The sequence below is a fragment of the Quercus suber genome, unplaced genomic scaffold, assembly GCF_002906115.3.
Source record: "Quercus suber isolate HL8 unplaced genomic scaffold, Cork oak 2.0 scaffold_342, whole genome shotgun sequence".
Lineage (NCBI taxonomy): Eukaryota > Viridiplantae > Streptophyta > Magnoliopsida > Fagales > Fagaceae > Quercus > Quercus suber.
This window is the reverse complement of record NW_027069794.1, coordinates 668,071-680,394: the sequence shown is the minus strand read 5'-3', so window position 1 is coordinate 680,394 and position 12,324 is coordinate 668,071. Positions and strand designations below refer to the sequence as shown.

The following is a 12,324-nucleotide window of genomic DNA, read 5'->3' as shown; positions in this document are numbered from 1 at the left end:
TGATTTTAACTCTGAAATTTATGACGAGTTTATACTCAGAAAGAAATAGTTGAAGATAGGAAGGATCAGAAGGCTAGCTTGCTTACCCTTGGAACACACTGAGAATTGATAAGGACAGTTTTGAAGATTTGGATGAGGTGAGTGCTTTTCTTATAAATCTTAGAAAATGAATTTTTCTTTCCATTCATCCACCTCACTGCTTCCATATTTGCTCTTCCCTTTTTCATCTTTTTGAAAAAGGGTTCTAAATTCTGAAGCTTCTCATTTTGCCTTAAATTTGCTCTAATAAGGTGTAGTCTGTATGATATGCACATGTTATTTGTCAATTTTCTTGATTTTTTTGGCTAATTCTGTGTGGAAATCCTTGAGAGAAACGAAATTATTTTATAAAATTCACCAATGTATTTGTAGTTTGAGTTTGAACATTGATTATATGGATAGAGAATCTTGATGGTAATTTATAACAAGCACACACATGCACACATATGCGCTGGAGATCATTCGATGCATATTAACCTATGACTTAGATCATATAGCTTACTACTTTTAGTTGTAAAATTATAAAGTAGCAATGAATTGGGGTCATGCTTAAAGTGCTATGGTTAGTCATATGATCCTCAAAATTTGTGCAAACCCTAGACTTCTTTCAGGGTATTTGCTGATGGGTTTGATAATTTAAATCTATATTTTTAAAAATATTGGTTATGTTTATTTGGCCTCCTGACCATTTAAATACATGCATTGACTCTCTCTCTCTCTCTCTCTCTCTCTCTCTCTCTATAATAATTCCTGCTATTGTTATAGGTCATGGATCGATATGTTGACCCTTTGGTATCTCACTTGAAGGCTATCCTTTGTTATCGTAAATTCAGGAAAGGCTCAAAAACTGAAATTGATGACCTCTTGAAGGTTGAGAAATCAGAAAACCCAATGAGGATAGTTTATTGCTTTGGTGTTTGTCATACCCATCCTGGTGCTTTTATTTTGTCTTTTATAAGAAATACAAATCCACATCATGAATATGTAGTGCTGCACCACAAGGGATATATATTTCGGAAAAATACATTTCATAACATCGACCGGCTTGTGGCATATTTCCAGAAACACATTAATGATTTGCCTCCACAGTCTACTCATTCAGCTTCTGCATCGTACCAATGGTCGGCACTGCTTATAGGAGTTGTTTAGGTGGGGATCCATGGGTGGCAGTAGGGAAAAGAATGAGATCAACAGGAGAGGACAGTCATGTCCAGAAAGAAATACCTTGTCAGCTCCTGGTTCTCAAGGTAAAGTTTTGATTTAATTAGTAATTGTTTTAATTAATTTATAGGTATATGTAGTCTTAGTTTTATAGCATGGAATCTTAGTTTTCGCATCATTGGTATGCTTAAAAGGGAAGAAGATCCTAAAGATAAATTTGTCTATTTTCATTGAGTTATTGCAGTACTTGAGAGTTAATTTTGAAGTTTGAATATGGCTTACTGCATAGAAAGTATTAGTGAATGTGGTAAGCATCTACTTTGGAGCGGACACCTTTTAACCCTTAACTTTATCCCCACGCTTGTAGAATCATTGAACAAGTAGCACAGAAATGCACAAATGTAGGTTGCATCACATGCTTAAATTTTGCCTTCAAGGATGTGATGTTTCACTCTTTAGGTTTTATGTGCCATGCTTGTAATTCCCATTCTGAATTTGGTGTGATGAATTCAGGGTTGTGTGTCTGGTCAGTAACTCATAGTATGCAATCTTTGACAACAAGAAAGTAAGATAGAAGAATAAATTTAAGTTTTGCAAGTACAATGTCATGGCATGGAAATCCACATACATTGTATCACATGCTTAATGTATATGTTTAAGGACTTGATGGTTCAGTGTTTTGGTTTTACGTGTCATGCTTACACTTCTAATGCATATTTAAGATTATTCGAGTAGTTTTGGTATATTTTGGGTGTATTTATAGGATTAAGTCAAATAAAAAGCTATGAAATTTTGGTTGTCTTCTGTTAATTTGTAAGTGATATTTTGTATAAGGTATTCATTTTATTAGATGGTTTCCTCTATACCTGTCTGGATCATATACAGATACACTGATAGACCTATTCTCTAGTGTGTCATATAGGAATGTAATGCATTGAACTTATGCTGACATTGTTTGATNTTTCATGTGTTTGGTGTATCATAAATTTACTCTTAAATTGCTAGAGTAAAATACATTTACAAAGTGCACATCATTTGAAAAGAGAATAATTTTCTAAAAATAATTTTTGTTTATTAAAATTTTTGGGTATTAATTATTCCTATAATTTTAGGCTACCAAACAAATAGACAATACATTTGATTGGCCAATGGGGGATATCAAAGTGATACAGAAAATTTGTACACTGCAAAACATGTTATTTATAGGGGGTCTTTTCATGTTAAGTCAACCCTAGATAGTATTCATACTAATAATCTCAAGAATTTCTAAGATAACTCCACTATAAAGTTCCCAAATATTCAATCCCATTTAAATAATTGGATTGAATTTTTGCCACATTATCAGTATTTAAACAAACATCATCTATTACCATTTTGTACCTATTTAAATTATTGATACGGTTTTAAAATCATCTACTTATTTTGAAAACAAATAAATAGAATTTTAGGAACACCATACATGGTGGAATTAATTAAAAACTCTAAAAATATTTTAATTCATGGTCCTCACTCCTCATAGCCAATTGATTAGAAGTTAGTAGTTACTAATAAAATGTATTAGACTTGTCAGAATTGGAATTAGACCTGTTAACTCACTCTCTCTAAATGTTGTTTTTAGCAAGATACCCCAAAACCCTCATCTCTTCCTACTATATTTTAGTAAGTTAACAAGTGATGTCAACGATATTACAAATTTTATTATATCAGATTATATACTAAGGTGTAAACTTTTAAATATAAAACAAAAACATAGGTAAACAACTTATTTATTAAATTGTGGATGTGGTAATATTGTACTTCTTTTTCCGCCAAACAATTCATATATAGTTATATATTACCTATATCATCTTAGTGAAAATACCAACCAAAAAAAAAAAAATTGGGTTACCATTAAAAAAAACTATTATAAATTTATAAGAGTAAGATTTTCAATTAATATTTTTTATTGGTAAAAAATTTTAATTTTAATTATAAATTGGTTCAATGCCATTTGGTAACCCAAAATTTTTTTTTTTTTTTTGGTTGATATTTTCTGGTTCTTTCCTGCAGTGATGCTTCAACATATCAGTGTTTGCTCTTATACCAAATATGATGCAGGACAACTAGAACAAAACTAAAACAAACAATAAAATAAAGAGATATGACCTAGGATTCAGCATCTAGATCTTGCTTGGAGTTAGCACCAAGTGGGAAAACTACTAGAAGTTAGCACCTAGGATAGACCTGGAGTCATCATCAGATCAAAGAAATACCAAACAGCCATTTTTTTCATTCATCAAAATATCAACTATCTCCTCAAGTACAATAGGTTGCTTATAAAAAATTGCTAAACCCTAGTTCTAATTGGCTAGAAAACCTTAATTGCTTTATTATAAAAATAACCTTGCTTCCAAATTAAAATACTAATGCCCTAATAAATTACTAGGACCCAAAACATAAAAATACAATTAACTTGCAAATATAAATAATACTAAATAATAATCTTCATACATATACACATAAATTAAGTTAGAGTAGAATTTTTATCTTGTATAAAAATAATAATAAAAAAGTCTTAATACTTAATAGTACTAATGTACTGGAAGGCTTATTGGGTACGCAAATATGCATTTATTTCATTCAAGCTGTATTAACTAATAACTGATAGTGTAATGGAAGATGATAGTGTATTGCTGATACAACAACATAAACTTGTATTTTCACCAAATCAGCAAAACTATTGTCCATTAGGCTCTACAGCGGTACAGCCTCTAAAAGCATTTGGGCTATTTTAGGCAACACATTTAAAGATTTAGTAAGGATACATTATATTTCATATTGAAGAGGATACGGTATATATGTGAACTCTCACGTAATTTCCTAGGTCATATACAATCAACCAAGTCCAACTTGGCCAAATCGTTTTCCCTTAAAAAAAAAAACAAAAAAAAAAAATCGAGTAATTGACCAAATCGTTTACATCATTTTCTTGGAAAGTTCATAATCAAACAAAGAAAGAGGGAGACATGAAGCATAGTTGCGAATTGAATTAGTTCAAGAAAGAAAAAAATAATGTTCTTAATTTCTAAAACCAAACATATGAATAATTTTTCTTCTTTCAAGATGAAAGACTCTAGTATAGTTAATATTGAAAGCAAAAAAAAAAAAAAAAAAAAAAAAAAAAGAAAAAAAAAAGAGACCTTTAACTTTATAACTAAATGATTTTTCTTGATTTTCTTCTTATTGAGAAATTAAATATATATAATTCATGTTTACATTATTGATACATGATACAAGCTACGTAGCGTAAAAAAAAAATGATATTATAAGTTAATGACCATATCATGCCGAATGATGCTTTTGTAATTTAGTACTTTTTTTATTTTATAATTTTTTTTATAAAATCAAAATTGTTATACATTAATCCCTATAAATTGATTTAAAATTAAAAATTTATATACTAGATTCTGAAATGGTCAAACAACATCAAATAACTATTAAAATTAGATATGGAAAGGTCAATTGGCACCAATTTGTGTTGTGGTGGGATTGAATGATATAAATATGTGAGAGAAGGTGATTTTTTTTTTATGTGAAATAATTGGTGCTTATACCTAACTTGACAAAATTGGACTCAACCGAATAACCCAAAGGAAAAATACCCTACTCAAACCCGAAATTATTGATCTGTTACCAACCCTTTTTTTTTTTTGTTGAAAAATTATTACAATATATTACTAATTTCGCAGGTCAAACTATTTCCCTCCCTAGACCCCAAACACTTTGTGTATAGAGAAATGTCAATTTAGCTACAAGGCCTTTGGCGTTACCAATCTTTTTTTAAAAAAATAATATTTTAAGGATGATGGATATGAAGGACTAAACGTAAATGGGTGAGAAAATTTATATGGTAGATAGCGATTCTCAAGTTTGAAGATTTTCATTGCTAGATCTAATATAAGGTTGAGTAGATTGAGATACAATTCATATTAAACATTTACTTATTTTTCTTTACCCAAATATGTTATGTTCTATTTTTAAAGATTTTTTTAGTTTTTTTTTAGGTAAAATAATTTTATTATTATTTTACACGAAAAAAATATATATAGTGTAACTAAAAAGACTGATATCTTGACATGGAAAAATTATAAAGTCCTCAAGGTGGACAAGTGACGTGGTCCACCATTCCACTAAAAGATTCCAACTTATTCAAAATTGTTGAGTTAAAATTTTTTAAAATAAAAACTGATTACTGACTCAGTAATTTTAAACAAATGAGAGTCTTTTAATGGAATTGTGGACAAGTAACGTGGTCCACTGACATGGTCCACCAAAGGATTAATAATTTATCATGACATGGTCTAAAACATTTAGTTAGTTTGTTAGTTAGTTTATTTTTATTTTTATATATTTTTTGTTCATGGTGATGATATCATTAGTAAACTTGAAATTGTGTAAATTTAAAAATTTATGTATTAAGTATTTAACTTTTATTTTTCACATTTAGCTTTTTTTATTTGTAGCTTTTTAATCCTTGTGAAAAATATGTGTCAATCCCATAGAGTGATCTACTTGACTTACTTGCAACCCGCTATTTTTATCTAAAACTAACTTACCCGAAATAAAAAGACTCAATTTCACCAAAATAAAGTTGTGTAGCACTAGAAGTATTTTTTAGTGTTTTCCAACAAAGATATTTACAATTCAAATTTCAAATCTTTAATCTAGTCCCAACTATTTATTTATTTATTTATTATAAAGTATTCCTCTTAAATCCAAATTATGAAAAATAAGAAAAACATTATTTGCATAATTTAAAAAAAAAATAATAAGAGAGAGAGAGAAGAAAATAGCATTAGCATCCAAAACCATTTTATAACTTCTCCTTGAAGGTACTAAGTACTAACAAAAAAGTGAAAAAGTACTAAGGACAGAGCCTGAGCCTGACCCCCTGCCATGCTAATGAACCATCTCACGTTCCTAATTCCGTTACTTAAATAGACTCTCCGCTCCTCATCATCATCATCATCCCAATAATTAATATCCACAATCACTGCAACTCTAGCTATAACTAAAAACTTCAAAACTAAAACCCCATTCTCTCACTCTCTCTAAAAAACCATTTCCAATACAAGAAATCTAGGGTTTCTAGTTTCTACCAAACCATCACTCAGTCAGCCATGGCCATTGTCAGCAAAGGAAGAGGAAAAGCTTGTACATCTCTCTCTCTCTTTCTCTCTGCATTTTTTAGCTTTTTTTTTTTTTTTTTTTTTTTGTATATATGCAATTTTCTTTTTTGATTTTTTTTTTTTTTTTTTGGTATGTGGTAAACTTGTTCACATGGAAGATGGTGAAGAAGAAGAAGAAGAAGAAGGTGAACTCGTGAGTCGCGAAGCCATTGACGAAGACGACGAAGACGAAGACGAAGAAGGTAAGTTTTCTTCGCCATTTCTCAGTGCATTCGTTTTCTATTTATAACGAAAATATCTTCTTCGGAGTTCTCGCTTTCCGTACCGTACTGTAAGGAAACTCCATTTTTTTCTCTCTCTAAACACTACTGCTTTGTTCTGATCCTAACATAGCTTTCTTTTTTTCTTTTTTTTTCAATGTTTATTAATTTCAAAGGAGCTTGGTCAATGTTTATATTAATTTATTACTTCGCTTAATAAATAAATACTATAAATCAATCAATCAATAAAAAAATATATAAAATATATATATATATTTAAAGCTTTGCAACTTTTCGTCTTCTCGTATATTTAGTGGTTTCCGGCTATCTTCGGCGACGGAGTTGTATTCGCCGGCGAATGTTTGGTACAGATTGCTGAGAGCTTGCGGAAGACTTTTATCTCGCGAGATATGTCGATATTTTTGCTTTTGAGCTCGCTGGATTTTAGATATACTACTTCGCGTAAATCTAGGACGCTACTTTGGTTTACGATTTCTTTTTTTTTTTTTTTTTTTTTTTTTGAACAGGAAAAAATGATTCGATGAGTGGTGGCAGTCAAGATAGGCATCCAAGTGGCTTGACTACTAAGCCACATGTTGAACAAAGCCATTGCAATTATAATAGCAGGAGGGAAAGCAACACTAATGGAGGGAAGGGTTCTGGATATGGTAGTAATTTTCAATGGGGCTCAGATTGCACAAATGGGAGTGGGATAGAAAATGGGTGGAAAAATTTTCCTGGTGCTAAAATCCAGAATTCCCCTGGTAGAGAAGCTTTCCCTGGTGGGTGGAGCGACAATCAGATTAGTAGTACCAGTAATGGGAATTGGAGTGGTGGAGATGAGAATGTTACAAAATGTAGTTGGGGGGTTAAGAACATTGTTGGCAGGGAAGGTGAGAGTGCTACTGCTAATGATGCTTGGGGTGGTGGTAAAAGTAGCAATACCAGTGTTAAAGATGGCAAACAGAATATCAACTGCTTAAATAAGAACAGTGATACCTCGGGAGGTCGTGACTGGGTAAGTGGGCAAAGGGGAAGTGGCATTGATAGTGGTGGCAATTGGGGCATAGTAAGTAATGACAATTGGGGTAGAGCTGGTGGTAATGCTAATGACAAAGAGAGTTGCGGTTGGGGGGAATGGGGGGGTAGCAGAAGTGGTGGTAGTGGTACTAAAGATGTTGGACCAAGGAATGAAGATTGGGGTGATAAGAGCCATGGTGGCTGGCTCAATATTGACTTGGGTGGTAAGGAAGGTGGGAGAGGCACTATTTTTAGTGGTAATGGGTCCAGAGTAAGTAACAGTTGGGTTGATGGTAGAGATGGGGCTGCTACCAGTTTGAGCAGTTGGGCAGCCGGTGGTAATAATGATGTCAAAAAGAGTGATGATTGGGGGGCATGGGGAGATAGAAAAAGTGGTAATAGTGGTGCTAGCAAGGGTAAAGGGAATGACAATTGGGGCAATAAGAAAAATACTGGCTGGGATGGTTGTGCTGAAGGTAGTAAGGAAAGTGGGAGTGACACTGTTATTAGTGGTAATGGATGCAAAGTAAGTAACAGTTGGGTTGATGGTAGAGATGGGGCTGCCGCTGGTTTGAGCAGCTGGGCAGCCGGTGGTAATAATGATGTCAAAAAGAGTGATGATTGGGGGGCATGGGGGGATAGAAAAAGTGGTAATAGTGGTGCTAACAAGGGTAAAGGCAATGACAGTTGGGGCAATAAGAAAAATACTGGCTGGGATGGCTGTGCTGGAGGTCGCAAGGAAAGTGGGAAAGACACTGTTACTAGTGGTAATGTGTGCACAGAAAGGAACAGTAGGGTTGATAGTAGAGATAGGGCTGCTACCAGTTTGAGAAGCTGGGCATCCGGCAGTAATAATGATGGCAAAAAGAGTGATAATTGGGGATCATGGGAAAATAGGAAAAGTGGTAATAGTGGTGTTAAAAAGGGTCAAGGGAATGACAATTGGGGCAATAAGAAAACTAATGGCTGGGAGGGCTGTGATAGGGGCAGTAGGCAAAGTGGTAGTGATGTTGGTACTGTTCACAATAGGTGTGGGGTAAGTAATGCTGGTTGGGGGGACTGTAAAGGAGGTACTTCTACAAATGTTGGTTGGGGAGCTAGTGGTGAAAATGTTGGCAAAAAGGGTCTAGGGAATAAAAATTGGGGCAATAAGAAAACAGCTGGCTGGGAGGGCTGTAGTAGGCAAAGTGGTAGTGATGCTGGTGCTGGTAACAATGCGGTTGGGGTAAGTAATGCCAGTTGGGGCTGCAAAAGAGGTACTTCTACAAATGTTGGTTGGGGAGCTGGTGGTGAAAATGTTGGCAAAAAAGGTCAAGGAAATGACAATTGGAGCAATAAGAAAACTACTGGCTGGGATGGCTGTGATAGGGGTAGTAGACAAAGTGGTAGTGATGCTGGTACTGTTAACATTGGGGGTGGGGTAAGTAATGCTGGTTGGGGGGACTGCAAAGGAGGTGCTGCTACAAATGGTGGTTGGGGAGCTGTTGGTGAAAATACTGGCAAAAAGAGTGGTGGTATGGGTGAGTGGGGAAATAAGAACAATGCTGGTAGAGGGGGTGGAAGGGCTTGGCATTCAGCTGCTGAACCTGGTTCAGAGGTTAAAAATGCTAGTTGGGGTGAAAGGAGTGGCAATCGGGGCAATAAGAACAATACCCGCTGGGATGGGAGTGACAGTGTTAGTAGACCAAGTGGTGGTGGCACTCGTACTGGTGATAATGGGGGCGGAGTAAGTAGCGGTGGCTGGGGGAATTCCAAAGGAGGTGCTGCTGCAAGTGGTGGTTGGGGAGCTAGTGGTGCAAAAGATGGCCCAAAGAGTGGTGGTTGGGGCGAATGGGGAAAGAAGAAGAGCAATGCTGAAACTGATTCAAAGGCTAAAAATGCTGGATGGGGTGCTAATTCTGGATGGAAGTAAATAGTTTTGGGGAAGTGAAATCGTGTGTACAGAGATTTAACAGTGCTGAGATCCTCTTTAATTGTTTTTGCCGTTTTCTTGGATAGTGAGTAGTGAGTGATAGTTTGATGTCTTTTACGAAGAAACCTTATATTACTAATGCTTTAATGGATATATCTCAGTTCTTATATTATTACCCTCGTGACCAAATATTATTTGTTGGTTTGTTTAATTTTTGTTTTCCATTTTCAAAATTGTAATATCTGTTTGTCTTAGCTGTATAATTCCAGGTTCAATTAGAAATTCTATTGACGGAGTGCATTCGTATTGCATGTCATGTTGAACATTTAAGATTAACATCATTTGTATAGAAATAGTAGAAAGAATATCTGATGAATCATGAATGCAAAGACAGAACTTTTGATTTTAGTTGAAAATGTAATTATTGAAGGAACAATCTAAACTTTCGAGTCAGCTAATGATGGTTATTTCATTCATTGAAGTCTTTTTGCTAAACCCCTCCGGTCATCCTTGGATTAGATCCTCCCTCCATTTCTTTTTCATCCCTACACAGTGGTTCCCTTCTCTCTTTAAAAACATGACTACTGTGACAACAAAGTGTTAGATTTAAATTTTTATTTCTTAGAAAAGATAAAATATGGAACCAAAGGACTGTGGTTTCATAAGAGACTTGTAACTTACTCCAATCCACCTCTAAAACTTGTATCTATTTTGCTTATCTGACTCGAATGTATCGATTTTGCTTTCTGACTGCTCACATGTAACGACTTCCCTATCTATTAGGGACCTATCGATTTAATATCTATCATTGTTGTTAGTTGTTACCCAAAAAATGTATACTAAGACATATATGTGCAACATTAAACTACACAAAGGAAAAGAAAATGACTCAATGCACTAATGTATCTTTTCAAAACTTAATTTAGCAAATGAGTCCCATAAAAAAATATAAATAAATAAATAAATAAAATTTAGCAAATGAGTATGTTTTTACTTTTCGGTTACTTTTTAAGTAATTGATCGTTCATCTCTACCAACTAAACCAAATTAATTAAGAAATTTTGTGTAATATATTAAAGAGATAATATATGGTATAAGAAAGTTTACTTTAAAGAGTTTGAAGTTTGAAGTTTGAAGTTAGAACTTTTTTTTTTTTTTTTTTTTTTGATGAAAGAAGTTAGAACTTATGTGTAGAAAAACAATGTAGAATTGACTTATAGAGGTTTTATAATTGTTGGTGTGACATGTCATGATTAGTACATAATAAAAATTCCCTAACTAATGAAATAGAATGAAAGGAATAAATGAGGCATATTATAATTAGTACATAATAAAAATAGGGTCATTAGTAAAGCCATGTAATATAAAAATAAAATTTATTTCTCTAACTAATTGAAAAGGAAAGGAATAGATAAAGATCTCTAATGTTATTATTATTATTTTTTTATGAGAAAGAAGTATTTATTAAAGAGAAAAGAAAAAGAGAAGTTACAAAGAAACAGAACTGTTTGCCTCAACCGTGATAATAAACTCTAAACAATAGGGACAACATCCTATATCAAAAGAACCAAATATATTATGATTGGAAGAGCAAATTTGACCTAGATATAGGCAAATGAATTGGTTTCAACTTTTCTATTACTTTTGAAGTAATTGATTTTTCATATATGCCACTAAACCAGATTAATTAAGAAATCATATAATATATCAAAAAGGTAATATATGGTACAAGATAGTTTACTTTAGAGTGTGGAATAGAAACTGTGTCACTGTTAACGAATCCATGTAATAAAAAATAAAAATAAAATTTTTTTTCCTAACTAATTAAAAAGAAAGAAAGGAATAGATAAAGAGATCATAGGGGCAGCCTTAAATTGTGCCAATGACATTAAATAAATAAGTTGGTAGAGGAATATTGGCCATTAAATTGAAGGGTAATAAAGTAGGAGAACAGCAGCAATACAATCCTTGTCCAGTTTACCAAAAACGTATACTGATAGTGATATGCTCTGTCAAGTGGCCTGCACCATATGCTCTCCTAGCTTGTACCATATAGTATTAGACATTAGTACCCCCCATAAAACAGTTCCAACCAAATGACATTTATGCCCCCCTCCTTCCTCTCTCCAACAAGATTTTATGAAACAAGATTTTTTTTTTTTTTTTTTTTATGTCAAGCTTAGCTCATATTTTTTTTTTCTAACAAAACTCGACGTTGTTCACAAGCTACTTGATTAACATATTCTGTATTTTTATTTATTGTAAAATCATGTTTAAAATATTTTACCTATTCATAATTTTATAAATTTTTATTACAAATAGATTTTTTATATCATCAATAAGTTTCAAATAGTAATTTAATATTATATGAACCTATTGAAAACCTTATACAATATAATTTCAAGTCTATATAAATATATTTTTAGGTACAATACTTAGGTGACGTTTTTTAAGTTCATTTTAGAATTCATATGATGAAAATGTATTTTTAGTTAATTATATGGATGAATTTTAAGATGAGAATTTAAAGAACAATAAATAAATTACTATACCTAAATTTTGTCATAAAATATACTAATATTATACTATCTAATTAAATTGAATCTCCATGTTCATGAGTTTGTTCACAAACACATTACTATGTTTCAACTTAGCTCGTTTAATAATCGAGCCTAAAATTAAGGCTTATTTTCTAAATTAACAAACATAAATAAGGTTTTTTTGGGAAGCAAGCTCAAGATTCACCAACTCCATCCCCATTGTT

At 32.8% G+C, this 12,324-nt stretch overlaps 1 protein-coding gene across 1 annotated transcript; it reads left to right on the top strand.

The window, feature by feature from the left end:
• The first annotated feature begins 752 nt into the window (after positions 1–752).
• LOC112001279 (uncharacterized) lies at positions 753–9,712 on the top strand. Its single transcript, XM_065759809.1, has 2 exons — positions 753–1,286; positions 7,156–9,712. The coding sequence occupies exons 1-2, from the start codon at positions 1,199–1,201 to the stop codon at positions 9,558–9,560; spliced, it is 2,493 nt and encodes an 830-aa protein (XP_065615881.1). The 5' UTR covers positions 753–1,198; the 3' UTR covers positions 9,561–9,712.
• Positions 9,713–12,324: the final 2,612 nt, after the last annotated feature.